Source organism: Hippocampus comes, unplaced genomic scaffold, assembly GCF_001891065.2.
Source record: "Hippocampus comes isolate QL1 unplaced genomic scaffold, H_comes_QL1_v1.1 scaffold83, whole genome shotgun sequence".
Taxonomy (NCBI): Eukaryota; Metazoa; Chordata; class Actinopteri; order Syngnathiformes; family Syngnathidae; genus Hippocampus; species Hippocampus comes.
In genome coordinates this window covers 2556895-2584697 of record NW_017805281.1, presented here as the reverse complement: position 1 = coordinate 2584697, position 27803 = coordinate 2556895, and the positions used below count along the sequence as shown (strand labels likewise).

The 27803-nt window shown below is 42.2% G+C and overlaps 3 protein-coding genes across 4 annotated transcripts; 2 read left to right on the top strand and 1 right to left on the bottom strand.

The window, feature by feature from the left end:
* Positions 1 to 216: 216 nt before the first annotated feature.
* Positions 217 to 5979, top strand: LOC109516664 (decapping and exoribonuclease protein-like). Of its 2 annotated transcripts, none has more exons than XM_019871394.1 (7): positions 217 to 385; positions 1915 to 2224; positions 3218 to 3447; positions 4252 to 4468; positions 4731 to 4866; positions 4946 to 5046; positions 5406 to 5979. In XM_019871394.1, the coding sequence occupies exons 2-7, from the start codon at positions 1929 to 1931 to the stop codon at positions 5512 to 5514; spliced, it is 1089 nt and encodes a 362-aa protein (XP_019726953.1). In that variant the 5' UTR covers positions 217 to 385; positions 1915 to 1928; the 3' UTR covers positions 5515 to 5979. The 2 variants fall into 2 exon arrangements, with proteins under 2 accessions (XP_019726953.1, XP_019726954.1); XM_019871395.1 differs by having other exon boundaries at positions 1900 to 2224.
* Positions 5980 to 10558: 4579 nt separating this feature from the next.
* On the top strand, positions 10559 to 19241 carry tnk1 (tyrosine kinase, non-receptor, 1). Its single transcript, XM_019871403.1, has 14 exons — positions 10559 to 10619; positions 11561 to 11869; positions 13001 to 13217; positions 14651 to 14721; positions 14795 to 14971; positions 15617 to 15769; positions 15841 to 16118; positions 16236 to 16362; positions 16434 to 16675; positions 16769 to 17011; positions 17096 to 17157; positions 17368 to 17777; positions 17934 to 18029; positions 18488 to 19241. The coding sequence occupies exons 3-14, from the start codon at positions 13061 to 13063 to the stop codon at positions 18662 to 18664; spliced, it is 2193 nt and encodes a 730-aa protein (XP_019726962.1). The 5' UTR covers positions 10559 to 10619; positions 11561 to 11869; positions 13001 to 13060; the 3' UTR covers positions 18665 to 19241.
* A 927-nt stretch (positions 19242 to 20168) lies between these two features.
* Positions 20169 to 24851, bottom strand: LOC109516661 (phospholipid scramblase 2-like). Its single transcript, XM_019871391.1, has 8 exons — positions 24715 to 24851; positions 24240 to 24289; positions 23801 to 24078; positions 23398 to 23440; positions 23114 to 23334; positions 21639 to 21800; positions 21007 to 21168; positions 20169 to 20905 (listed from the first exon to the last, which is right to left on the bottom strand). The coding sequence occupies exons 2-8, from the start codon at positions 24244 to 24246 to the stop codon at positions 20846 to 20848; spliced, it is 933 nt and encodes a 310-aa protein (XP_019726950.1). The 5' UTR covers positions 24247 to 24289; positions 24715 to 24851; the 3' UTR covers positions 20169 to 20845.
* Between the last annotated feature and the right edge of the window lie 2952 nt (positions 24852 to 27803).

The following is a 27803-nucleotide window of genomic DNA, read 5'->3' as shown; positions in this document are numbered from 1 at the left end:
GCAAAAACAGTTTGTGTGTGTGTGTGTGTGTGTGTGTGTGTGTGTGCTTGTATGTGTATGTGTGTGTTTTGAAGGAAAAATGGGCAGGGTTTCCTTGAAAGTGAAACTCAATTTAACTCAATTGTATTTATAGAGACAGTCATCGCTGCTTACAAAGTGCTGTCCATAGAGCAACTAACATATACAACAGTAAAGCAACAAACAAACAGCCATGGAGCAACTAACATACAACAGTAAAGCAACAAACAAACAGTCCATAATTCCTGTGGTGTCTTGAATTCATGAGTAATAAAACCGGAACTTCCGCTGGAGCAAAAAGCAAACCAAGTCTTGACAGCGCTGTTGGTTGGGATCATCCCACTCTCACACTCGATTCCCGGATCAGGTGAGACTTTTTTTTTTTTTAAATGGGCTTGAATTTTTGTTGATAGAGCATAAAATTAATCAAATATACTTTTTAAGAATTGGTTTCAACAAATAGGTGTGATTTGGTTTTCATGATGTTCTCACTTTATGATTTGATATGATTTATAGACAAATGTTTGTGGTGAAAAGCGCAGAAAATCTGGCAATGGATACTCAGTGGTTGTAAATGTAGGTCCATCGGTACTGAACCAGGATGTGAAGATGAAAATGCTCAGTTATTATTTAAAGCAGTTGCGATTTACTTGAGGGGATTTTTTTTTCTTATATTTTTTTCTTTTGTAATTTTTATTTGTTGATGTTTTTTTTAGTTTATTTTAGAAAAAGAAAAGTTTACATTTACATCCAGCCCACATTGTAAACTTGGCGGGATCAGCCAGCAGCGGCTTCATTTTGCGGAGGGGCAACAACAGCACCCGGCGCTGCTCATTGACAACAACGTGCTTTCGCCACACAGACTCCAAAAGTCTCAAATAACGGCAGAAAAGTCGCTAGATTGTCAGTCACTTTTTTGAAAAAAAAAAAAAAGAGTCGACCGAGAGGGTCTGAATCCGAACTAAATATAACGTCAAAGTCACAAAGTTGGCAACACTGACTTCCTGTCATGACAATTTTTTTTTTTCCCTACACACCTCACGGTGTGGGATCAGTCCTCGGTCGACTGGTAGACCGCGGTCGACTGGTTGGGCACCCCTGGTCTACAGTATGTGACTCTTGGAGCAGGTCAAGGCGCGTTTCTCGGTTCCGTGATAGGTTCCCATTAAAATGAAACCCAGGAGCCAGCAAAATGTGTAAAAAAAACAAACGTCTTTGAAAAGTTTGTTTGGAGAGGGGAAAAGGCCCAGCCAGGAGACAGAAGAGGAGCCTACAACTTTCAAGACAAAGAAGGCTACATTTAATAGACAGTATCAGGAGTTCGATTTAAAATATGGATTTATCTCAACGGGAGATTTCCACGCTCCAAGCCCACTCTGCATAATATGCATAACAATAGTGAGTCGTATTTTTCATGCACTTTTTATCTGCGGTGTATCTTATTTTGAAGGCACGTTTAAATGTTACACCAGAGAGCGTAGCGGCCAGATAGGACGTTCCTTCTGTCATGATTCGTGTTTATTATTATCCTTTGAAAATACCACACTTTTCATGCAGGTCATATCATATTATTTTGTTGTATCTATCCGCCTTAAAGGCTGGTCCCTGAAAATATTGTCTGACATTCAACCGGTCCGTGGGGCAAAAAAGGTTGGGGACCGCTGATTTAAAGCACAGTTATTAGTTCATAATTCAAGTACCTTCAGGATGTTAGCTAAACTCACACAATGCCTCTATTGTTGAATAAAGATTAACCGCAAATGCGCTAAAACCTTGACAAGTGAACTTTAATTTGACCTCTAAACTTTTAAATGCACCAGTTCAACTGGTCGGTGTTTCGATTCTTTCCTCTATAGCCTCCGTTTTTTTTTTCATTTGGAGTTCTCTCACTTTCAGACACATTGTACGCTATGATTTTGAATGCCAAAAAGGAGTCGTATGAAAGATGCTCGCCTCCGTTCGAAGAGCGAGTGGAGGAGGGTTCCTTCTCCCTCGACGCGGAGTGGCAATTCCAACATGACAACAGTCAGATGAGATACTTTGTGGAACCCGACAAGACACCAAATTTTGACCTGAGGAACGGCTACAGTGACCGCGACATACAGGGAGATGAGAACTTCATAAAAACTCTGGAACACATCCTGCAATGGATCTTGGCCAACAAGTCGGAACTCATGCAGAGGACGGCTGCATCGTCCGTGTCGTCGTAAGTTAAGACAGAGATGCCTTGAGATACGAGTGACGATGATGTGTGATACGAGCAGTCGTTTGGCGAATTTTTTTTTTTCCCGCTTTAGAATTGTGGGCAAAAATTTTGAGAGATGAGCACTTTTACTCACGGAAGTTTACTATCCAACTAAAAAAAATTGTAAATCAATTCATAACAACCACGTTGCTTAAGTCCACATAGCTTAATGCGAACAAGCGATGCAAAACGCCATTGACAGGCGAATGAATAGCATCAGTCTCACAGTGCTTTAACCAACGGATATTTGACCCTGTAACAACAAATAGTGTACCCATACGGAAATCTAACAACACTCAAAAGCGTATATTCTTTATCATAGGTAAAGAATGACCATCACAAAGGCCCAAACGATTAATCAGCCGGACGATGTTCTATATTTTATAATCTTTTTATTTTATGCATTAACACATTACAATGTAAGACAAAGATAATGACGTTCAAACACCCTCCTCCACCCCCTCAAAAAAAAAAAAAAACACACTTGGGCAAAAAACTAACAAAAAAAGGCCAATTTTTAATGTTTTTTTTCTCAGTTGTAAAGTTAAACTAATACTTGAGGACAAAGTATTGAGTCATATTTTTATAGTTGCATGTGTTAAGGGACCAAAAAAGTTATTTTATTCATTACATTTTTTTTTTCATTAACGGGCCGTTCGGAACTTTATTCTGCAAGTAGCAAACTCGGTTAGGCCTCAATTATTACTGCGGCTCAATAAAAAGCTGTTTCCGTCTCCATGTACATTCGATATAGCTTGTTTTATACTGCCCCCAAGTGGCCAAGGTGACACCAGGAAGAGAAGCACAATGCTCCTTGCAGTGAAGCAACTCATTTCAAGAGGGAAATTTGGTTTTCAGCTCATGCTCCCAATTGAACTCGTATTTCAAGGCACCACATTACCCCGACTTTTTGCTTTGACACCAATAACGTTTTCCATTTTTTTTTCTCCCCAGACCTTTAGCTGACTTTGACTTCGTCACATCGCGAGGCCGTTTGACCAAAGTTTTCTGCACACCTTACGATGATGAATTGGAGTGGTCGCTAGCCATCACCAAGTTCCAAGGAGTATTTTACATCAACGAAGTGGAAACTGAAAGTGCTTGCTGTTACCGACAGAACCGCACCGAGAGTCACAAGGAGAATATGTACTGGGGGTACATGTTTAAGCAGTACACGCGTGCAGGTAGAACTTGCACGGTTTGTAGTCGGGAGTGTTGGAATCTTTTTGTTTGCTCTATATTACATCACTCAAAAAAAAAATGCTGTAAGTGAAATCCGCAGCATAGAAATACCCTTTCTAAATACCTTAAATGAAAAATTGCCCTAGGCATGTTTTCATAAAATTTATGCACTTTTTCTTTTAGGGTTCTCTAAACACACATAAGATAAACACATTTAAATGGAAGAGCGCAAGAGCAATCGCTACCACAAAAATATTGTACAACCCATGCATTAATCCCCCTGTTGACAGAAAACAAATCCGGATTTTATCCCTAATTTATTTCACAACATACCGTATATTTATAATCCTGGCCGAAGATGTACACACATTCTCAAATGAATCTACAGCCATCGCTTTAAGTCGGCGTAAAACACAGGATTGAAGAGGATTGATGTTCAATAATCTTCAGTAAAAAAAATAGGGTGATCCGAAACTTCTGGATACGATGAAAACTCAGCAAACCTCCACGAACAACACAGGTTAAATTTAGCTCCTCCTGAACACACAAAGCTTGTCTCTCTTCAAGATATATTACTTCGCCATAATTCCTTGACACGCCAATTCCTATTAAGAATGGACATTGGCGGTGTCTTGTGGCATTTTACGGCACTTTTTTTTTTCATATGCGAACAGGTGAATTTATAAATTGTGAAAATAGAATACGTATACGAGGGATTACTCTGAGTAATTATTATTCAGTTGCTCAACGCTGGTGACCAAACTGTTGTAATGTTCAGTAAACAATTTTTGCCTCCCCACTCAAAAATGAAGTTGACGGCGTACCTGATTCGACTGGCGTGGTCACCTACAATGAGGCCTTCTGCAGCGTGGTCCGAACTTGTCTTTCGGACCACAGGCTGCTGTTCTCTGGCGAGGTGGACTGCCGGGACAGAGAGAACGCTGAGGCTCCTCCTGCTTGCTATGTGGAGCTCAAGATATCAAGAGAGATAAACACAGTCAAAAAGCGGAGCAAATTCCACAGGTTTGTAAAGAATAATCGCAGAGTTCCCACTGAATCAGATTTTCCATATTTTGTGAGAAAAATGGTCAGATCGCAGAGACATCAAGTCATGCATTCAACTCTCACTGCAAATTCCAAGTCTTGGCTTTTTCACGTTTTTGATTGACATCAAGGATGAAGGATGTCATCTGACACATGTGTACTTTGACCTCGATAGAACAAGACACAATTTTGAGATTTTGCGACCTCTTGTGGGTGGTCTCTGGGATTTTCTTCTCATCAGGTTCAAGTTGCTCAAGTGGTGGGCACAGTCCTTCCTCCTCGGAGTACCTAGCATCGTGGTCGGCTTCAGGAATGACGTAGGGCGTGTCTTGTCTGTGCGGACTTATCGAACTACCGAAATTCCACAGTTGGTTCAGGTATATTTCTTGTTTTACCGATGCAGCGATACATTGCAAAAGAAGCAGACCCACAAAGTGCTTTGTGACTTTTGTGCAGGGTGAGTACAGGTCCTTGGCTTGGAAGCCAGAAGTCTGCATGAACTTCTGCAGCGACTTCCTGTCTTTTGTCAAGCGTGTGGTGATCGAAGACGACCCTCAGTGAGTTCCCAGTTCAAGTACTACTTTCTTTCACTTGTGTGAATGCTGAAGACCATTTGCATATCGCTGGCGCCGGACCGTAAAAACTCCTGTCAAAATTTGGTATGTGATCACGAATATTTTTTTCACAAATCCGTACTCGTGTTTGTCAGTGCGTGTGTGTGCAATTATCATTATAAATTGTACCTAACTAGATGGCAAGATGTAAAGTCCCTATTCATTTTATTCTAACATTCCACATACCTAATTCGATGATATCACTATGCAGGGTCAGCTCTTCAGCATGCATGTAAAATTTCTTCAGAAATAGCAAATCATTTTTTTTTCTCCATTCAAACAATTAATCTCTGGTCTTCCAGTGTGGTGTATCTGTTTTCCCGGAAAGCAGGCAGTAGCGTGACCTTCACTGAACACAGGAACTCTACTTATTGCTTCCTGCCTGACTGGTATGTGACGGAAATGAGATAAAGGGAGTCACACCACCTTCATTTCATATTTATTGAAACGATGCATGCTAAATAGCAAAATTGAACCGCCATAAAATTTGCTATGCTTTTTGGCTTACAAGTGAAAGCAATTTTCCCCATATGAAAATGATGTTAAGTGAATGAATTCCAGGATGTCACTGCCGCAATCTTAAAACCTTTATTAACAGTACAAATGTGTTTCACTGTCGCGTCATTCGAAAATGAGTTCACCGCTGCATTATAAAGCAAACGTAAAGTCAAACTACTCACCTGACAGAAACGTATTGGAGAGAGAATAGGATGGTGTGATGGATTTTCAAACTGAACTGATGATGAATTATGGAAGTGTGTCTGTCAGAAGTTACCATTTAGGTGACATCGCTTTTATTTAATGGCTGTGGGGTTTTTGTTACGCTTTCAATCTGTGTATCAGTGTGTACGATGAAATAAATAACTGGTGAGGAAATAGTGTGTTGTCCTTCTTCCAAGCTATGAAATAAACCTACTGTCTCAGAAGAATTGTATTCAATTTTTTTAATTTCACACCGGTCATCCTGGCCGAGATAGCACACGAAGAAGGCATGTAAGTATGCAAATTATTTTATATATTTTTGTTTTGCTGGTTGAAGTTGTGTTAATATTGTGCTCCTGAGATAATGTTGGTGATTAGTTTTTGATTTTATGTGATTTTATTTTTCAGTATCATATGGTCTGACGTGGTCATTAAAAAATATTTATATTTAATTAAGGATTGAATTTTATTTTTGAATTTCGGATGCACTTTAAATCTTTTCTGTTACAGTTGGCAGCGGACAGCAAGAAGCCAAATAAATGAAGGCGTCCCTTAAAGACATGACACCCCGATCACGCTGATAAGCCGCTCGAGTATTTTTCAGCGAAAACGTACCGAATATTGCCAACAATCATCCCGCTTTGTGACTGCTACTCGTAGCCATTAATCCAGACATCATCTTTGATTTTTTTAAAATCAGCACATATTATTTTATGTACAGTATTTTTGTTTTGCTGGTTGAAGTTGTTTTAATATTGTGCTCCTGAGATAATGTTGGAGATTAGTTTGAATGCATGATTAGTTATTGATTTTATGTGATTTTATTTTTCAGTATCGTATGGTCTGACATGGTCATTAAAAAAATATTTATATTTAATTAAGGATTCAATTTTAGTTTTGAATTTCAGATGCACTTTAAATCTTTTCTGTTCCAGTTACTAAAGCAATTCTTTGTTGTAAGTCGGTCCATATTTCTTTCTTTTTTATTCTCTTATACGTTAATAAATATACAGTGTTATGAAAAGGTGTACTTATAACAATTTTATAGGCAAATGATACTATTTATAGTCGTGCACAGTGAAGCCGCGGGAATGAATGAGAAGAGAGTCGCGTCGTAACCAGTCTTAAGAAGCTGATTCAGAACAAAAGTTGAGCGCGTTGTAGCGCATATTTAGTCAATGACATGTACACACATACTGTATATCTGATCACTTATTTTTTGACATTTTAGGGGAAGCTGAGCTTCCCTTGCAATCTTAGAGCAATCGCCTATGATGTACACAACTAATTGATGGATTACCAGCTTTGTTCAATTATTGTTTGATTGAGTGTTAACAGGGGAACAAAATTATCACATAATCTCGACATGATTTGTTATTTATTAGTTATACATAAAATTTGACATTTCGGTACTAATTTTAGCAAGGATCATGAAAGTGTGAATTCTTTTCACGGGCCACATAAAATGATTAATTAATTAATTTTTGTTTGGTGTTGTATTGATGTGTTTAGGATCTTTTCTGAAAGTCTAAAAAAAAAAAGTCAATATAATTATTATTTGCCAGCGATATGCAAATGGCCTTCAGCACAAGTGAAAGAAAGTACTTGAACTGGGAACTCACTGAGGATCGTCTTCGATCACCACACGCTTGACAAAAGACAACCCAAGTACTCACCCCGCACAAAAGACACAAACCACTTTGTGGGTCTGTTTCTCTTGTAAAATAAGAAGTATACCTGAACCAGCTGTGGAATTTCGGCAGTTCGATAAGTCCGCACAGACAAGATACGCCCGTTGTCACTCCGGAAGCCGATCACGAGGTACTCCGAGGAGGAAGGACTGTGTCCACCACTTGAGCAGCTTGAACCTGATGAAAAGAAAATCCCAGAGACCACCCACAAGAGGTCGCTAAATCTCAAAATTGTGTCTTATTCTATCGAGGTCAAAGTACACTTGTGTCAGATGACATCCTTGATGTCCATCAAAAACGTGAAAAAGCCAAGACTTGGAATTTGCAGTGAGAGTTGAATGCATGACTTGATGTCTCTGCGATCTGACCACTTTCTCACAAAATATGGAAAATCTGATTTCGTGGCACCTCTGCGATTATTCTTAACAAACCTGCGGAATTTGCTGTGCTGTTTGTGTATGTCTCTCCTGATGTCTTGAGCTCCACATAGCAGCCAGGAGCCGGAGCGTTCGGATCTTTGTCCCGGCAGTCCACCTCGCCGGAGAACAGCAGCCTGTGGTCCGAAAGACGAGTTCGGACCATGCTGCAGAAGGCCTCATTGGAGTTGACCACGCCAGTTCGAATCAGGTATGCCATCAACTTTGTCTTTGAGTGGGGAGGGGGGAGGCAAAAATTGTTTACTGAACATTACAAAACAGTTTGGTCACCAGTGTTGAGCAACTGAATAATAATTACTCAGAGTAATCCCTCGTATATTCTATTTTCACTATTTAGAAATTCACCTGTTCGCATATGAAAAAAAATGTGCCTTAAAATGCCACAAGACACTGCTAAATTTAGCCTGGGTTGTTCATGGAGGGGGCGGCCCGGTGGTCCATTGGTTCGCGCGTCGACCTCACAGTGTAGAGGTTGTGGGTTCGATCTTTGGCCTTTCTGTGTGGAGTTTGCATGTTCCCCCCGGGCCTGTGTGGGTTTTCTCTGGGTACTCCGGTTTCCTCCCACATTCCAAAAATACGCATGGCAGGCTGATTGAACACTCCCAAACAGAAGTGGGCAAACTATGCCGCGCGGGCCGGATCCGGCCCGCCGAAAGGTTGGTACACAATTAAGGTTCGATATGAATGATTGCATTCATTTCATTTGGACTTGTAATGACAGGTATTTCAACGCCAGGTAGAGCAGTTACTTGAAGTTGCAGAGCACAGGGGGGGAGGGGGAGACAAAGAGAGAGACAGAGGGAGAAATCCTATCTACCACCTGCAGACCTCTTTCAAAAGCAAATTCCCGAATCCGGTGAAAAAAAAACATATGCATTAAACTTTCGACTACTATATTTCATGAACGATCGATTCATAACAACGCAAGTTCCAGATGCCATCCAGAAGCCCGCAGTAGCGCCAACTCCAACAACTCCCGCTCGATACGACGGAATAAGTGAGTCCGCGCTGCCATTTTATCCAAAACGGCGGCGTGCAAGTGACTCTTCGATGTGACGAAGTCAAAGTCAGCTGAAGTCAAAGTCAGCTGAAGCTCTGGGGAGAAAAAAATGGAAAACGTTATTGGTGTCAAAGCAAAAGGTCGGGGTAATGTGGTGCCTTGAAATACGAGTTCAATTGGGAGCATGAGCTGAAAGCCAAATTTCCCTCTTGAAATGAGTTGCTTCACTCCAATGAGCATTGTGCTTCTCCTCCTGGTGTCACCTTGGCCACTTGGGGGCAGTATAAAACAAGCTATATAGGATGTACATGGACACAGGAACAGCTTTTGATCGAGCCGCAGTAATAATTGAGGCCTGACCGAATTTGATACTTGCAGAATAAGGTTCCGAACGGCCCATTCATGAAAAAAAAAATGCAATGAATAAAATAACTTTTTTGGTCCCTTAACACATGCAACTATAAAAATATGACTCAATACTTTGTCCTCAAGTATTAGTTTAACTTTACAACTGAGAAAAAACATTAAAAATTGGCCTTTTTTTGTTTGTTTTTGTGTGTGGGTTTTTTGGGTTGGTGTTTGAACGTCATTATATTTGTTTTACGTTGTAATGTGTTAATGCATAAAACAAAAAGATGATAAAATATCGAATATCGTCCGGCTGATTAATCCTTTGGGCCTTTGTGAAAGTCATTCTTTGCCTGTGATAAAGAATATACGCTTTTGAGTGTTGTTAGAGTGTCCGTATGGGTACACTATTTGTTGTTACTGGGTTCAAATATATAAATAAAGCACCGTGAGACTGATGCTATTCATTAGCTTGTCAATGGAGTTTTGCATCGCTTGTTCGCATTAAGCTATGTGGACTTCAACACCGTGGTTGTTATGTATTGATTTACAATTTTTTTAGTTGGATAGTAAACTTCCGTGAGTAAAAGTGCTCATCTCTCAAAATTTTTGCCCACAATTCTTGGCCGAACGACTTCTCGCATCTCACATCATCGCCACTCGTATCTCAAGGCATCTCTGTCTTAACTTACGACGACACGTATGATGCAGCCGTCCTCTGCATGAATTTCGAATTCTGAGATTATTTTGCCAACCTTGTTTTTTTTTTCTTCATTGGCCCTAATCCTCTTCCGTAATTTGTCAGACAACACAACACAACACCTTAAATTCCCTACCAAGGCAGCCACGCACTTGTAATGCGAGAAATTAAAAAAAAACAAAAACAATTCCTACATGCTGGAAGTGACAAGGTGAAACCAAACTTCCTGTTATCCCCAGAAACCGCTTATCTCGCCCTGAAAATAGCAGGGTTGCGCAATAAACCCGTTGGCCTACATCATTCTAAAAAACTAAAATTATTTTTTTGCCCAGGGGCTATCGGGCCCCGCCCGTATTGTAAGTGTTTATTATTGCCCCCTTTTCCACTGTAAAAAGAAAACCACCATTCAGTCAGGTGAGGAGGAGCGACTGTGACAGGAAGTGCAAAGTTCAGGAAAATCTGGCTTGTTGCAGAGTGCATACAGACACGTCAGACTGTAAAAAAAAAAATCCTGTTGAACCTGCTCGGCAGTAGCCGCTATGAGTTGGGAGGAACTCTTGAGAACCGCATACTTCACCAGGAGAACACCTTTCCAAAGCCGAGGGATATTCATGTAGCTCCTATAACGCTTGTTTTAGGTAAAAACATGTATCCATAAATACTTAACACTGTTCTGGAAAACATGATCATATTATACCATATTATCGAGAATAAATACGATATATAGGGCTGTTGGCATTTTAAATTACATAATGATATTGGCAATTAATTACCTAGTGTTTGGTTTGTCTTGAATGAGATGTGCTGCAGTAATAGTAGTACTAATTTGTCATCATGAAATAAGACTAATACAATGGTGGCCAAAAAAAGGGCTCAATATATATGGAAAATGTTAAATTGTTTATTTTTCTACTGGCATTTCATTATTTTTATTTGAATCATGTTTAGGTTAATATTTTTTTGTTTGTTTGTTTCTTTTTTTGTTTGATTTACCCACCAAAGTGTACATGGCTCTCATCATACCTTTTGATAGTTTTTTATGAAATCGTTTTTTTTTTTGGGGGGGGGGCGGTGAGAACAAATTCAGGTCTTGTAAAACGGAGGCTCAGAGGGGATCGAGCCTTTTGTGTTGCTGGTCCCTCTCTCTGGAATGACCTCCCACTGAACATTCGGCAAGCCCCTCCTCGCTGCCCATCTTTAAAACCCGCCTGAAAACTCACTTTGGCATTTGACTCAGCATGACTCAGACTTGATCTTAGTTTTACTGTTTGGTGCTTTCGACCATCTTTGGACTGATTTATTGCTTTATTGTTGTGTATGTTAGTTGCTCTATGTACAGCACTTTGGATGCAGCGGTGGCTGTTTGAAAGTGCTCTGAAAATACAGTTGAGTTGAGTTGAGTTGAGTTAATATCTTAATCGTACTTTGCTATTTAAATCAAAATATTTGGCTTGCATGAGTGATTTAGGCCAAGGCCTTGACTTTGATTATTATTATTATTATTATTATTATTATTATTATTATTATTATTATTATTATTATTATTTATGTGGTCTGCGTCGTTTGCGTGTCGATTCAGGTGAGTCATGACCGGAAAAAGGCATGCTTGGTCCCGGAAATGAAAAAAAAAAAAGACTCCTAGACAGGTACGTTCTCGAGTCTCTGTCGCTTGTTGTTGACTCGCTCCAAAGTGGAACCGAACGACCTCCAAGTGACGTTTTAGCGAGGATTTTTTTTTTCTCTCTATGAAAAGAAAGACCAAATTTGTGGGATCGTGACGCCTTTTCGAGGACTTTCCAAAGATTTGTGTGGTGGAGGGGGAACATGTCGTCTGGCGTCAAGGTGTGTGTTGGGGGGTGACAACGAGCTGTGAGCAATATCCTTTACAGTAAGTATCATCCTAAAAGCAGCCTAAAATCCAAAACACATTGGAAATATGGATTGCACATGGTTTATTTTTTAACGAATTTTAGCACTTAATAACACCCAATTACACTGCTATGCACAGGCCTTTATGCGCTTCGATAAACGACGTTTTAGGATCAATAATAGTTAATACGTGTGTATTATATACGTATAAATTGTTTTAAAGTGCTCTATAAATACAGTTGAGTTGAGAATTACTGCTCAAAAATCAAGGGAACACTTTTGAGCGGTTTATTTATACATATGTAATGTTTTTCTAAAAGCCCTCGTTTTTACGTTTGTTTTAAAATACGGTAAGTTATTCGTCGTGATTTGCACGTCTTCCTTACTGTAGGTTCAAACGTCTTAAAGTTGCACGTTTGCAAGAACCAATAAGGTTTGACCATTTTCAGGTTTATTGTCACAAGTCCAGTGATACTTTGTGCACTAATTCGCCCATTCAAATATGTTAGTAAAGTAATGAGGATTAAATGAAAACAAATAATTAAAAAGAAATGTAAATATTTTATTGTACACATTTGTACTTCTTTAATTTCAACCTCATCCATCTATGCTCAACCATTTCAGTCCTCTAAAAAGTAATAATAATCAAATGTCCAAAGATGTGAGTGCCTATGCTTGTTTGTCATTACGTATGTGCCCTGCGATTGACTGGCGACCAGTCCAGGGTGCGCCTTGCCCAAAGTCAGGACAAAGGCAGTCTGTCGGAAAATTAATGAATGGTTGGATGCTAATTGATCAACGTGTTGACATTATGGACTGTGCTCCCAAGGCATCGAGAGTGTTTTCAGTAGCCAAGCCGGTTAAAGATTCATCACTGTGCACATAAACGTTAGCATCACAGGCACCAGGTTTGTCAGTCCCAGCTCTTTTTTTTTTTTTTTTTTTTACCCCTCCATGCTTACGTCTCGGGATTGTTAAAGGCCAATTGAGCGGCTTCAGAATCAGAATTAGCTTTATTGTCATTGTACCACGGGTTGCAACGAAATGCAACAAACATAATCCATTCAAGAGACATCGAAAAACAATGACCAGCAGGGGGGGATACCGTTTACTGGATCGCCTTTTACAATTCTCTGTGAAACTGTTGCAGAATCCTTCCGCCATTGTCCACCGGCTGCCCGGTTCGAGTCCAAGCTCCCACCGCCCGCCGATGGAGCAGGACACGCAATGGTTGTATCAACTATTGGCCGACGTGCAGCTGGAGAAGTTCTACCTGCGCGTCCGCGACGGCCTCAACATCACGCGCATCGAGCACTTCGCCTATGTCAAGGAGGGCGACCTGGAGCATATCGGTATCAGCAAACCCGGTGAGTCTCATATTCATATGCCAACAAATATCGCCGCTGCCCAAGCAAAAAATGACTATACGGCTTAGCAAAATGTCCATGCTGGGATATCCACATTCCAGGATGGCAGACTTTTTGCAAGGACTGAACGGTTAAACTGGGGTATTGATATTTTGTCCCACCCTTCGTATCATATGATAGAGTATCAACATTACGATTAAAAACCAAGGTTGGTTTTCATTGGACAGCACCAATTTTTGATGGTGGAAAAGTGCGACTGTCATGGGTGAAGTTACAATACACGGGAACAATCTCCTGGAAAATCCACACAGTTGTTTCAGTTTCCATTTCGTTCAGAGTTAAAAAAAAAAAAAAATGATTTCGTACATAAATTGTGCCGTTTTAAGATCCACACAGTTGTTTCAGTTTCCATTTCGTTCAGACTTAAAAAAAATAATAATAAAAAAAGATTTTGTACATAAATTGTGCCATTTTAAATTCCACCAAGTCTTTGATCATTAAAGTCATTTTATGAATCAAGAGCTGATTTATGGGTTCTCTTTAAGCAACGTTTTTTACAGTTCTCATTGTTCTCATGCGTGGAAATGAGTTTTTGAATCATAAATAATGGCTCAATAGTAGTTTGATGTGTATTTCCCCATACCTCTAACAAAGGTCAAATAAGGGACAGCCAAGGAGGAGTACAAAATAAACAATGTCTGTTCGTTTAAGAACTCTTTAACGTTCAACAATCCTGCGAGAGATGTACATTATTTCATCGTTATATAACTTTTGTGATTTATCCAACTTAGTTTGTCTCTTTCACATGTTCCATTTCAGTCCCTTTTTTTTTTTTATTACTGTTCTGTCGTCATTGACTGGGCGATTTACAAAGATCATGTGTTGAGTTTTGTTTAAATTGACGGTTGATTCACTTGAATCAAACCATTCAAAATGTTTGCACCTTTTTCTACGCAGTATTTTTTTCCCCAAATCATGCCCTCAAAACAGAACACTTGTGTCATCTTCGAATCATATAAAGTGTGGAGTTTTTGAAATCTTACACAGATCAATCATATAAAGCACAAATAACAAAGGGGCTTAACATTGACCCCTGAGTTAGGCCACGAGTCACTGTTTGGAGCTGTGAGTCAGCTCCACTTGCACGTACGTATTTTGGTCTGCTCTCCAAAAAAACGAGTGATTCAAGAGAAGGCCACACCCCTAATCCCATAGTGACACAAATTCTCCAATAAGGGCTTATGATTCATTATATCATGTGGCGTCTTGTTTGTTGCCTATTGCGTCGCATATTACGTTCTGCAATAGTGGGCCAATATGTTTGAATCAACTGAACATACTGGGTTTTCATTTTCCACTGGATAGCAGCAATTTTTGCTGTAAATAAACCAATTGTGTTTTTGACGTCAGAATTGTTTTTTTTTTAACCAAAGCACAAAGAAGATTATGGGATGCACTAAAACGCTACAAGACATCCCGAAACTGGCGCTCGGGGGTGCCCAAGGTATGACCACATGGAAGAAAACGCATAAGCGGATAAGCGCCCCCGATCCACTGTGACGTCTCTGCGCACGCAGGGGCCGAGCGGCCGCGCACCCGACGGCAGCGGCGGCGGCGAGCATAACCTGGATGGCGGTAGCCGGGCGCTCCCCAGCCTCATCCAGGACTGTGAGCTGGTTCTCGGGGAAAGGCTGGGCTCCGGCTCCTTCGGGGTGGTCAAGAAGGGGGAGTGGCACACGCCCACTGGAAGAGTTGTAAGACACACAAAACATGGAGACGACGCCAGCAAAACATTCAGTTAATCACACATTTGGAAAGATTTGTTGAGGGTTCGGTGTTTTGGGAGCTTTTTGATAAAAAAAAAAATGACAGAAGGAAAAATAGAAAGGAATACATTATGAAAGAAAGAAAAAAATAAACATGATTTTCTAAAATAAAATCTTAACAGAGTGAGATGATAACCAAAGTAAAATAAATGGCATGTGAAATATTTCAATCAATACATCGGCAGTAGAATCAAATGCATGAATGTAATTCGACTCAAGTAAAAGAAATGAGCAAAAACAAACAAAAAAACATTATGAAATGAAGCCAAGATAAAATACAAAACACATTGTAAAAATAAATATAATAACGCATGACACCATTTGTGAAAAGAAAATAAGCATTTAAAATGAACAGAGTAAAAACGTTTGAAAATACAATTAAATACAGTACATACAATAATAATGTAATGTAATAATTAAAATAATAAATACATAAAAAATTGGATAAACAAAAATAAAAACAAATTGAATCAAAATATTAATATATATGTATATATATATATATATATATATATATTTTTTTTTTTATTATTTTACTATTTTATTTTATTTTTTATGCCTGTTGTATTGCAGTTGCCCGTTGCAGTGAAATCCCTGCGGAGCAGCATGTCCCGTCATGCAGAAACCTTGACGGACTTTTTACAAGAAGTCACCAGCATGCAGTCGCTGGACCACCCGCATATCATCCGACTTTACGGCGTGGTGCTCACGCAGCCCCTCAAAATGGTGAGCAGACCCCCCCGCCCCGGCCGCCTTAACATCTCCGTTTGCTCATGAGCCTGCCGCGCCCGTTGCAGGTGACCGAACTGGCCCCGTTGGGCTCGCTGTACGACACGTTACGCTCGCGTCAGTACGAGTACCCGTTGGCGCGCTTGTGGCTCTTCGCCTGCCAGATCGCGGCCGGCATGGACTACCTGGAGACGCGCCGCTTCATACACAGGGACCTGGCGGCCCGCAACGTCCTGCTGGCGTCCAAGGATATGGTGAAGATCGGCGATTTCGGCCTCATGAGGGGCCTGAGCCACGATGCCGACCACTACATCATGTCGGCGCATCGGCGCATCCCCTTCGCATGGTGAGAGCTCGCGTGGACGTGAGCGCCACTCAGCTAGCGCGATGTTTGCCTTCTGCCCCTTTGACCTTGGGTACCCTTCTGAAATTTGGTAACCCGGTCGCCCCGCTATTCACACAGGTGTGCTCCAGAGAGTCTCCGCGTGGGCTCATTCTCGCATGCGTCCGACGTGTGGATGTACGGCGTCACCCTGTGGGAGATGTTCACGTACTGCGAGGAGCCGTGGTTTGGCCTGTCGGGAAGGCAGGTAAGTGGGCACTCGGGGCGGCCGGGCGAGCACTTTACAGGAAGGCCCGCTGACCGTGGTGCAAATTGTAGATCCTGTGGCGGGTGGAGCGCGAGGGCGAGCGGCTGGAGAAGCCGCCCGACTCGCCGCAGGAGCTGTACGCCGTCATGAGGAAGTGCTGGGCGTGTGAGCCGGCCGAGCGGCCCGACTTCGCCCGGCTCATCGCCATGGTGACCGAGGCCAAGCCCATGGAGGTCCAGGCCGGCCGGGAGTTCTCCGAAGCCAGGAAACTGGCGCTGGCGCCCGGCGACCTCGTGACCGTCGTCGAGCACGGGTAACCCGTCAAAAGTCCACTAGCATGAGAGTTACCAGTTATGGCAAGAAAAAATTAAAATAAAAAAAGTGATTGAGCTGATCCGTTGCGCAGCCTGGAACACACCGAGTGGCGTGGCCAGAACCAGAGGACGCTCAACGTGGGCTGGTTCCCTCCTTGCGTCATCATGCCACCCATTCCGCCGTCGGTCCCTCCCGTTGCGGTCGCTGCCGCCAACCCAGCGCCCAACCCCGCCTCCAATTTCATCTCGGCCCCGGTGAAGGGCAGCCTGCACCACGCGGCACACGGAGACGTCCATGTGGATCGTAGTTGGGGATCGCCCGACAACTTGGAGGAGTCAGTCGCCTTTGACGGCAATGGGCATCATTTTTATTTGGTGAAATTTTGATTGACCTACTTACTTACTCTTGTGGTGGGCAGAAGCAGTAGCAGCTGGAGGCAAGCCAGAGAGAAGGAGGGCTCCAATCTGATCAAAATGTCAGGTGCTGTATTTCCTCAAATCTTGCTCTCTCGATCCAGTCGTTGCCCTTCCCCCTTTTATGTGTCATCCACATCATTAACTTAGCAATAAATAAATGTTTTCGTATCGTTGCAATTGAATATGTCATTTTTTTGGAAGGCAAACTTGACTCACCATTGAGTGACAGGCTCAGCGTGTGTGTTCAGCATGTCCCGCTGGGTCCCGTCCGCAGGTATTTCTCGAAGCCTGGAGTCGGTGTTGAGCGGTCGGCAGTCCCGGGCGCCTCCGCCGGCCGCCCTGGGCAGGCCAGCGGCTCCGGCGATGGCGGCGCGCAGCGTGGTGATGCAGCAGGATGTCCGGCGTTTCAGCGAGGCCAGTGTCCTGCCGCCTCCCCGCCCACCACCGCCCAACTTCAAGCGCGCCAATTGGAAGCCGCAGAGGAGGCCTACCGTGCACCCGATCCCGGGCGCCGTCTGGCCGCCGCCACCACCTCCACCGGCGGGGGGCGCCAACCTGGTCAAAATGGCCCAGCTGGCACGTTCCACACCTCAGCTGGACGAGCACGTGGACGGAAAAGAGCGGCTTCGCGAAAGGGAGAAGTCCTCTCCTGTGCACTACGCCCGAGACGCGCTCATCTCGCAGGTGGTCAACCTTTTTTTTTTTTTAAATTTTAATCCAATAAATGCAGATTTCTCATTCAATACTTTTTTTTCTTATTTCTTGTAAGATCACGATTTTGTCATCTGGTAGAATTAGGACAAAGCGCGTCCTGGAATCTTTCCGTTGTGTTGTGTTCAGGTGATGGAGGCTGTGCACGGGGTGACCATCGAGGAGGCTCACGGCGCACTCCAGCGGAATGAATGGAACCCGCTGCGGGCTGAGCAGCAACTCAAGGCAAAAAAATCCAAATTTTCTTCACTCTATCCTCAGAACACCCCCCCCCCCAAAAAAAAAAGACAGCTTGCAACCCTGAAGGATACAATTTTTTTCCCCCAGAAACGTTACTTTTTTCATCCAAACATTACAACTATTTCCATGGAAAAAAAGATCACAAATGACTTTTTTTTTCTCCAGTAACATTTTTTTCTTAGGGGGTGGGCAAATTCTGATTGAAAAAAATTTCTCAAAAGATAACTTATGTTATTGGTTATTTGCTCGATAGCAACTTTTGTTGTCCTTATGTCCGGTAAGATCACAACTTGTTTCTCCCCTCGCACGTTGTTCTAGTTTGTTTTCCCAAAGGTCAAAATCAGATCAAATTAAAAGCCACGCCGAGGTCTTTGCCGTCTCAATTTGAGCTCTTTGCCGTGGTTCACCGTCACCCTAACCAGAATGTTGCACCCCGTCCACAGATGGAGCAGCTCTACTCACTGAGTCTGTGCTCGCGAGAGGACTGCTTGCGGATCCTGTCCAGGTACCAGTGGAACCTGCAGCTAGCCAGCCGCTACCTCATCCGCTGGTCGCGCGATGACCGATCGGCTTCGGGCGAGAGGGAGCGTGCGCAGCTTAGCGGCGAAAGACGGGTGTAAAAATGCATTGTCACTTTTCAAAAGACACTCACCGTTTCTTACACTTTTTTTTTTTTTTTTAAATTTTATACATTTTTTAAATATTCTATTCACACATGTATTACTGTTGATGGGACACGTGTTCTTATTTCCCTTTGTAATTTGTTCTGTTGAATAAATTTGTTGTACATTATTCTCATGAGATTTGCGACCTTTTTCCACAAAAAAAAAAAAAAAGCTACCTGTGAGTTTACAAATTTGTACGTACGATGATGACTTTTTTTCTTGCAAGACGATATTTTGTATGGGTGCAAACTTTAGTACAACGTCTGATAAATTTATGGCATTCATGTCAATATCGCTGACGACACACTGCCCCCCCCCCCACACCCCTGTAATCAGCACCCCAGGTTAAGACGTGTTAAATGCCTTGAAATGAAAGCAGAAGCATCCACACACTGAAAATGGTCGAAGTTGTTTCCATGGCCATCTCAGTCCCCAGACCTCAACCCCATTGTAAACCTGTGGCAGGGGGGGCTCAAGTGGAGAGGGATGGTCCAAGATCCCTTTTTCTGTATTCTCCCATCTTGTGAAACAAACAAGATGAAGCGCCGTTGTGTTGGCAAAAGGGGGCATGTACCAAGTATTTACCTCAGGGGTGCTAATAATTGTGGCACACATCATTTGATGTCAAAGAATTATTATTTTGATGTGGGTTTTGGTTTTTCCCCACTGAATAAATGCACTTGATTCAAAGGTTGGATTTTCCTCTTTTTTTAAATGTTGGTCCTACAATATTGAGACAAAAACGGAATTTATTAGAATCTAAAGAACACATCTTAACCATAGGTGCTAATAATTCAGGAGGGCACCGTGCTGCTTTATCCAGTGCTGTGAAAAAGTATTTGTCCCCTTCCTGATATCTGTGTTATTTGCATATTTATCCGATACAAAGGTTTCAGTTCATCAAATCAATTTTAATATTACACTGGAAATACAAAATGCAGTTTCTAAATGTCAATTTAATTTATAAAGGCCCCACCCAAAAAATCCCAAACTACCTGTCCCTATGTGAAAGAGTAATTGCCCCCCCCCTCCCTCTTGTACCTTAAACAGGCAGTTCATGCTTAAAAAAAAAAGCCTCTTAATATGGTAGCGCTGAAGCAATTCTGCCAAGAAGAGTGGGCCAAAATTCCTCAACAAAAAGAGTCACCGCTAATTGCCGCAAACGCTCGATTTCAGTTATTGCTGCCAAGGGTGGCAGAACCCATTAATAGGTTCAGGTGGCAATTATTTTTTCACATTGAGACAGGTAGGTTTGGATTTTTTTTTGTGCCTTGATAAATTAAATTGACATTTAGAAATTGCATTGTCTATTTCCTTGGGGTGTCTCTGTGTGATATCAAAATTGGTTTGATGAACCGAAACCTTTGTGTAATAAATTAATATGAAAGGCAAATCCTTTTCACGGCACTGTAAAGAAAGAAATATATATATACATAAAAGAAAAAAAAAGCATGCGACATTGTCGGTGCATAAGCTTTAATGTACATATATAAATGATAATGGTCTTATAGTAGACAGTGTTTCAAATACCTTTTCAATCTTCACAATGAATAAAAATGTCAAAGGTGTCAAACAAGTAGGAAGAAAAGGGACTACGTATGTCGGATCGGAGATAGTGCCAACCTTTGGGGACTGGTCTCGGAGTGGTTCAACAATCAGGCACTTGCGGCGGAGACTGGCACGTTTTTCAAAAGAGAACTGCGGGGTTGAGTTTTGCTGGATGACTGGCACCGCTTCCGTGGGAACAAATGCATGTCAAGCGCACCATTTTCAATTTGCACACATTTGGACGGTTCCGCTCCATACAGTCTTGCGTGAACGCCACTCTGCAATGCAATGGAACGGAATTTCGTACATTCCTCTGTCGCGTAGAGCAGGGCTTTCCTAAATCAAGAGCAGATTTTTTTTTTAAATGCCCTTTTAAGAAAGTAGGTTTTGATGTGCTTTTTTTTTTTTTTTTTTGCTCTGGTAATCGGTATTTACTGACGTATAGTCCATATTGTGTTTTCGGAAAACCCTGCTTGTGCAACACATGTTGACCACTTCAGTCATGTGGTCATATTTGACCCAACATACGCAAAAGTGGATCTTGCTATTGGAGTGGTAAAAGTGGCGGTCGGACAGAAATTTGCTGTCTTAGGAGAAGACGGAGCTGCGCTGGTTGGCCTCGCCCACTTTCTCGAAGAACATGAAATCCTGTCAAAAGGAAAGAAAGTCCCCAAAATAAATAAATAAATGGGGAAGTTCTGAGTGACGCGTTTTGAACCGAAGCAAAAGGAAAAGGAGGCAAAACGTACAATGAGGAAGCAGGCGCCCAGGAGGACGGCTTTCATTTTCACATCCAGATCCAGAGGGAACTGGATGCCAAAGTTGTCCGTGTCGGTGAAGACTTCCTTCAAGAGGCCGCTCCATTGCTTGCTGATGCGCCCGATTGGCTGACCACCATCTTTTCCCGTCAGCTACACACCCAAAACACAAAAGTCACAATTTTACAAGAGATTTTTGTTTTAAAAGGGGGCATTAAATAAAGTTTAATTGTACAAGGATGATTTGGATTATTTTTTTAAGTCACTCTCCCCTACAGAAAAAGTTGGAAAAGTGTGCTTCCCCGCCTCCCAAAAAAAACAAAAAAACAAAAACAAAAAACATAATCAGACGAGAATACAGTTTATGAAAAAATAAATAAGTCACCTGTAGTGGAGTAAAATATATATATATTTTTTTTTACAAAAATAGGTCCGATCTGGTGACCCAAAAAATAAACAAATAAAATAAAAATTCTTACTATGCTTTTTTTTAACATGCCAGAAAAAAGGGTAAACCCTCTCCCCCAGAAAACAAATTTGGATGAGAATAAAGTCTAAAATTAATTAATTAATTAATTAATTTTTTTTAAAAAAGCTGAAAAAGGATTTGTTGTTCGTGTGACCTCAAAGTTGACATCCCCACAGCAGTTGCAGGCGAAGCAGGGGCCCTCCAACTTCATCAGAGTCTCTTTGTTGGGCCCCTGGATGGAGAAACGCGGGAGGAACGGGTGCCAGTCCTGCTTGACGAAGCCCACAGTGGTGCCCGGCGGCGCCTGCACTTCCATCTGTGGGTCATTCACAACAACCACATGATTCACATTTCACTTTCTCGCTTGGCGGTTTGACAATAACTTTCCTAGTCCTTGACAATCGCATCATGTCGCGGGTTCAGTCAAGTCATCACACATGAAAGGCTACGTGGGACCAGAAAAAGGGGACTTGACCTTACCATTCCAATACCGGTACTTTTGGAAGGGACTGTATATGCAAGGATCAATCGGCAGGTGAGTCACCGCCAGTGACTTGTTGCCGATTGTCGTGTACGCGAGGCGGCTGAATGGCTTGGGTTGGGACAGCGCGTGAGTAAACATTGCGGAGGTGGCATGACTCCAGTTAGGAACGCAAAACAACAGACCCACAGTCATAGGATAGCACAAACGATCTCCTGTCCAGTCAAACCAGTCACGCAGCTTTTCGGTATCTAAAAACACAGCGGGTTTGAGCAAATGGCACAGAATCGGGACTGGGTTTGAGTTGAATTGAGTGAACAAAATTTCAAATGGTACGGTTTCAACTTCACAATCGCCAGCGACAGCGCTGGGCGGGCGCATTATGACTGACGCGGCAACACAGAGGCTGAAATCATATCGGGGCGAAACGCATACAGTGATCCCTCGCTATTTCGCGGTTCGATTATCATGGCCTCGGTGCATCGCTTTTTTTTTTCCCCCAAAGCACTGTATTCAGAAAAAAAATACCTAATGACTCCGAAGTTTGATACATGGCTGTCTGGAGTTTGATTGGTTCCCAGCGTGACGTCGACCAATCACAGCATGAGTGGATCTATCCGATGATGCACAGCCATGTTGATTGGCTGTGCATCTTCGCAGCCCGCCCAGCAACCCCCCTTGTGTCTTATCACGTGGGTTACTCTTTGTTTAGTGTCGAATCACATGGTTGCCTAGATCAGTGTTGTGTTTACTACTGCGTGGTAGTGTGTGTGTGTGGATGGGGGAGATGCACGAGAGAGAGTGTCTCTTTGCATCCTTAATTGTCTAATCATAAATAAACACATCGGCTGCTCTCACTGGAGGCGACACTGTCAGAGCTGCATAAAGGGAATGCTAATGAATGCTAATTACTGTATAAGGTGTTATAATGAAAGATTTAAGTAAAAGTGTGTACTGGTACAGGCTTTGTCTCAAATATGTAAAGCATAAATACTGTTTACATATTTTAAACATGTTGGTACCCACAAACCCTGACACAAAAATTCCTGGTTATGGCAAACCCTACTTCGCGGATTTTCGTCCTTCGCGGGTGGTCCCGGTCCCCATTAACCGCGACAAGTGAGGGATCACTGGAAAGGGAAGCTGACCTCTTGCAAGCAGCACGGACACCAGCAGGAAACACAGCGGAAAGGCCTGATGAGGCGGATGACCTCGCGGTCGGTGTTGTCTTTGATCTTCATGTCAAAGCTGCGCAGCGAGCCGCAGCAGTTGCGCGTGCAGCAGTCGTTCTTCTCCTTGGCTTTGTAGATCTTCTGGCCCAGGCTGTTCTTGATCTCGTACTGGTTGTTGGTCTCAAAGCCGATGAACGCTGGCAAACGGCAATCGGTTAACGCGTGGCCTCTTTAGCAGGGGCGGCGCCGGAGCAAACTACCTTCCAGGAGTTCCACTTTCTGATGGATCAGAATCTGGTCGATCTAATAAGGGAACACGCAAGGAAACAAATTGCTTGCTTTCTGCCTATAAAATGGTTCACAATCTTGCACAATCCGTTGTTCAAAGGTCAGAGAGCAGAAGTACATTGATAGGTAAGCTACACTTTTGAAATATGTGTGTGTGTGTGTGTACACACACATATACTGTATATACACGTGTGTGTGTGTGTGTGTGTGTGTGTACATACACATATATATATATATATATATATATATACTGTATACATACACACACACACACACACACACACACACCTTCATTTATTTATTTGTTTTTGATCAAATAAGTAAAAATACTGATAGAGTAAGCCACCAATGCAAAATTCTGAAAAACTGAGTTACCTGAGTGAGGTATTCAAGCCCTGGCGGTACCCCAACGGGGACTATGGCAGCCGGGGCCGGTGCAGGGGTAACAGCCCCAGGTGACCCGCCGTAAGGGGGGGCTGCCCCCATTGGTCCCGGTTGAAACATGACAGGAGGTGGACCTTGGTTGTAGTTCATGTTGAAGCCTGGAGCAGGGGCTTGAACGGGTTCCCCATAGCCACCCTGAAATGCGGGATAGGGGGCCACCGATTGGCCCCCGTGTTGCGTCACTGGGTAGGGGGCCTGGTGAGTGTAACCTGACAAAAAATAGCCACAGGAAGTTTGCTGCACTGATGGAATTTTACAAGAATGACCACTAACGTTGGGACACAAAAACTGGTGTGACAGGACCGGGCGAATCTTGTTAAACTGCGTGAAACGAAATATTGTTTTTTTAAAAACGACTGGGAGCACTGACCGGACATGATGACGGTGATGCTGATGGTGGTTGTGACCTCCGGTTACTTCCTGGAAAAACGAATGGAAAGGAAGGAGGAGAGTTTCAACACAACAAGAACGTCAAATCAAAACCAAACAGTTATAGTTTTGTTCAAATACATACATACGTACATACATATACACAAAACCTAAAGCCCAATAAACATTTTTTTTCATATTATAAGCCAACTTTGTTTCCATCGCTCGCGCTGGATGTCGTACTGAGGAAGCCTTGAGTTGAGGCCGGGTGGCTTAGTGCGATTTATTGGTGGAAAAATCTCCGTTGGTGATTAATATGAGGTTTAACGGTGACGTTTGAGCGTACGGAAAGGCAACAAGAATGCTTTTTTTGTCCGTCCTTTCCAATTCGTCGGAGATCTAGACCCCGGGACTAAAACAAGCGTTGTTTGTATGTTTTGTAGTTGTTGTTTAAACCTACACCGAAGTAAACTCACCTGTTGAATAAGCGATAGTTTGTAGTCCTCCAAGCTACAGAAAAACCACACTGGAATCGTTTGGGTCGAAAATGTTTTGGTAGATTCCTCGCAACAGTCTTCGCGACTCCTCCACGCCCCTTTTTTTTTTTTTTTTACATTCGGCCGGGAGGGGGTGCGGGGGAGGATTATCACGCGGCCTTGATTAAGTGAACGGAAACGCCCTATCCTAAATGGTCAACATTGAAGCTCCGTTGAAAGGCTTTGGGATCAATGCATGATGACGTTTACCATTTGCGTCGATTTGACTTTGCTGCGAAATGAGCGCTTGTGGAAACTGACGTCAGACTTTCTGCTGTTGTGCCGCTTCGTCCACAAGAGGGCGACATTACTCCACATACGCATGCCTCCCATAAAATTGACGATACTGTACATTCGCTTTCGTTGTTCTTTTATTTAATTAATAACAAAAATAGCTCATGGAATAAATCATTGTCTTCATGAGTATAATAGTGGCCAAATTGCCTGATGTGGGTTTGGACTGTATCTAGTGTCGTGTCCGTTCACACTGGGTGGTCCCCATCCGCACGAGACCTTTGATGAGTCCTTGATAAGGACGCTAATCGGTCAACGGGTCAGACAAAATACTGGAGCTGCCTCGCTTAACGCTGTAAAGTGCAACGCGCAGGAAAAGAGCAGACCTGCTCAACGCACTTATCTATGGGAAGTATCAATTCGGCACAAAAGCTTGCTGGCAATACCTCACAAAACAAAGTCAGAATTCTCACGAGAAAACCGTGATCATTTCAGGGGGTGGGGTGAACGTCATTATTCATATGGGTGAGAAAATATCGTTTGTAAGAAACAAGTCATAATTTACAAGATTTAAGTTACGCTTTTCGAAGATAAATGTGTACTTTAACAGTCATAAATACATTACCGGTACAGAAAATGTCACTTGTATAACCCTTCTTCGTGTATGTCTTTGTTATACTGCCACCTGGTGGCTAAGACGCAAACATCAGAAGGAGCAGCACAATGAATACCGACATTAAATTCTGGTTCACTCGCCACGTTATTCCTCACATTGTATTTAATTATGTTAGTATTGTATGTTTTTATATAACACAATTACAAAGAGTGCCTTTTTTCATATTAAGAAAAAAACAGTACAATTTTTGTTGTTTATTTTCAGGGACCATTCAGGAATGGATGAATGGTATTTCCATTCGTATCACTGAGGTGAGCTGATGTGAGTTACCCGCCTGCTTACCAGAATGATTGACACCTGGCAAAACTGCATGAAGAAAAGAAAAGTCAAACTGTTCAAAACTAAAAAGGAAAATAAATGACATGACCAGAATAATTTGTGGCAAAAGTCCTTTCTGGAGACGTGAGGAGATTGCTATGATACACTCTTATCTTGGCATGTGAACGTGTGCCAAGGCGTGTCGGGAACATTTTTCCTGTTGTTGATAATGTGAAGATGGAGATGGAGCGTAATTGTCTCGCGTTTAGCCTAAACAGCCCCGCGCCATTTAAACCCGCCCTGGACGCGCGGCTACAAAAAGCCTGCACGCCGCATTTACCCACACCCGCATCGTCTTCCGTGCCTCCACACACCACAACGCCTTCGTTCTGCATACAAGCTGAAACGCTGAAAAGAGGTAAGCGCTTCAAAGGACAACCTCAAAATCCCATTTTTCGATTTCAAGCCTTACAAATGCTAAATTGATGAAAATTAAGTCAGAATTTTATGAGGGACGAGTCTGCAACACGGAGAAAAAAAATTCCAAGAACGAATTTATAATTTTACAAGCAAATTCATGCATTTTACAAAGAAAGTCGTGACCTAAAAGTTTCAAATTTTACAAGAAAAACTTTTAAAATTTGACACTGGGAAAAAAAAGGTTGATTTTTTTTTTCTTCAGGAAAAATTCATACATTTTCAAATGAAAAAAGGAATACGTTTTACAAGGAAAATGTAATAAACTTTACAAGAAAATACATAATCATTAGATCAAATGTCAAATTTGCAAGAAAAATGGAAAAACTTGTGTAAAGAAAAAAATCCGTATTTTAAGAAGGGATTTTTTTTTTTTTACAAGTGATTATTTTATAAAAGAAATATGTCATAATTTTACTTTTGGGGAAGTCTAAAAGAAAAGTCATGAATTAAAAAAAAAGTCAAATTTTACAAGGAAAAGCCACAATTTTAGAAGGAAAGTCATTAAATTAAACCAAAGTTGAAGAAAAAATGTACTCACTTTATTTAGGACTTTCACTTGTAGTTTGGATTTGATTGCTCCTGGTAAACTATCAAAAAACTTGAGCTTTTGTGTGTGTGCGGTTTTCTCGTGTCTGCGTTTTAGATGCATTGTTCAAGGTGGGCGCTCTCCTTGTTGGCTTTGTACCTGTTCCTGGAGGTCGCGGCTGCAAGACCCAGGATCATAAAGGTAACCCATCATCAGGATTTGAGGGCTGCTATGATATGCTGCAATGGGCTTCCAATTTCTCATTATTCTCTGGTGACGTGTCTCTCATCACATCAGGAAGTCAGCAGAGTGGAACAGGAGCAGGATCAGGATCTGACGGCAGGCTGGGATGTCTCTGCAGTCGATAGCGAGCACATCCCGAGGCCGACGGCGGTCCTTCACACTCGCCACAACCAACACACCAGCAACCAAAGGAGGCAAGCAAAAAGGAGCTCTATAAAATAATATCTGACAAATGCGAGTCAATGAGTCTTAAAGGAAATGCAAGCAACAAAAAACAATGTTACCGTATGATAGTTTTCATTTTTTGCAGGAAAGTCAATTTATGAGAATAAATAACTTGAGAGCATAAAACGTGATTGTGAGGAGGCTAAAGAGTTGCTTTCATTTTCCAGGAGGAAGGCGAAGGTGGCTCGTGTCGATTCCATTGGCAGCTCGCTGATGTTGACTTTCCGGAAAGCAAAGGTGCTATTTGCAAAACCAACTCACAATTAACAAGCACTTGATTGCTTTTGAATAACGTTGGCCTTTTTTTGTTGTAGGATTAACCAGACGAGGAATGACTAAACACCACTGGACATATTTCAGAAGAATAATGAGTAGTTTTACTCGAAG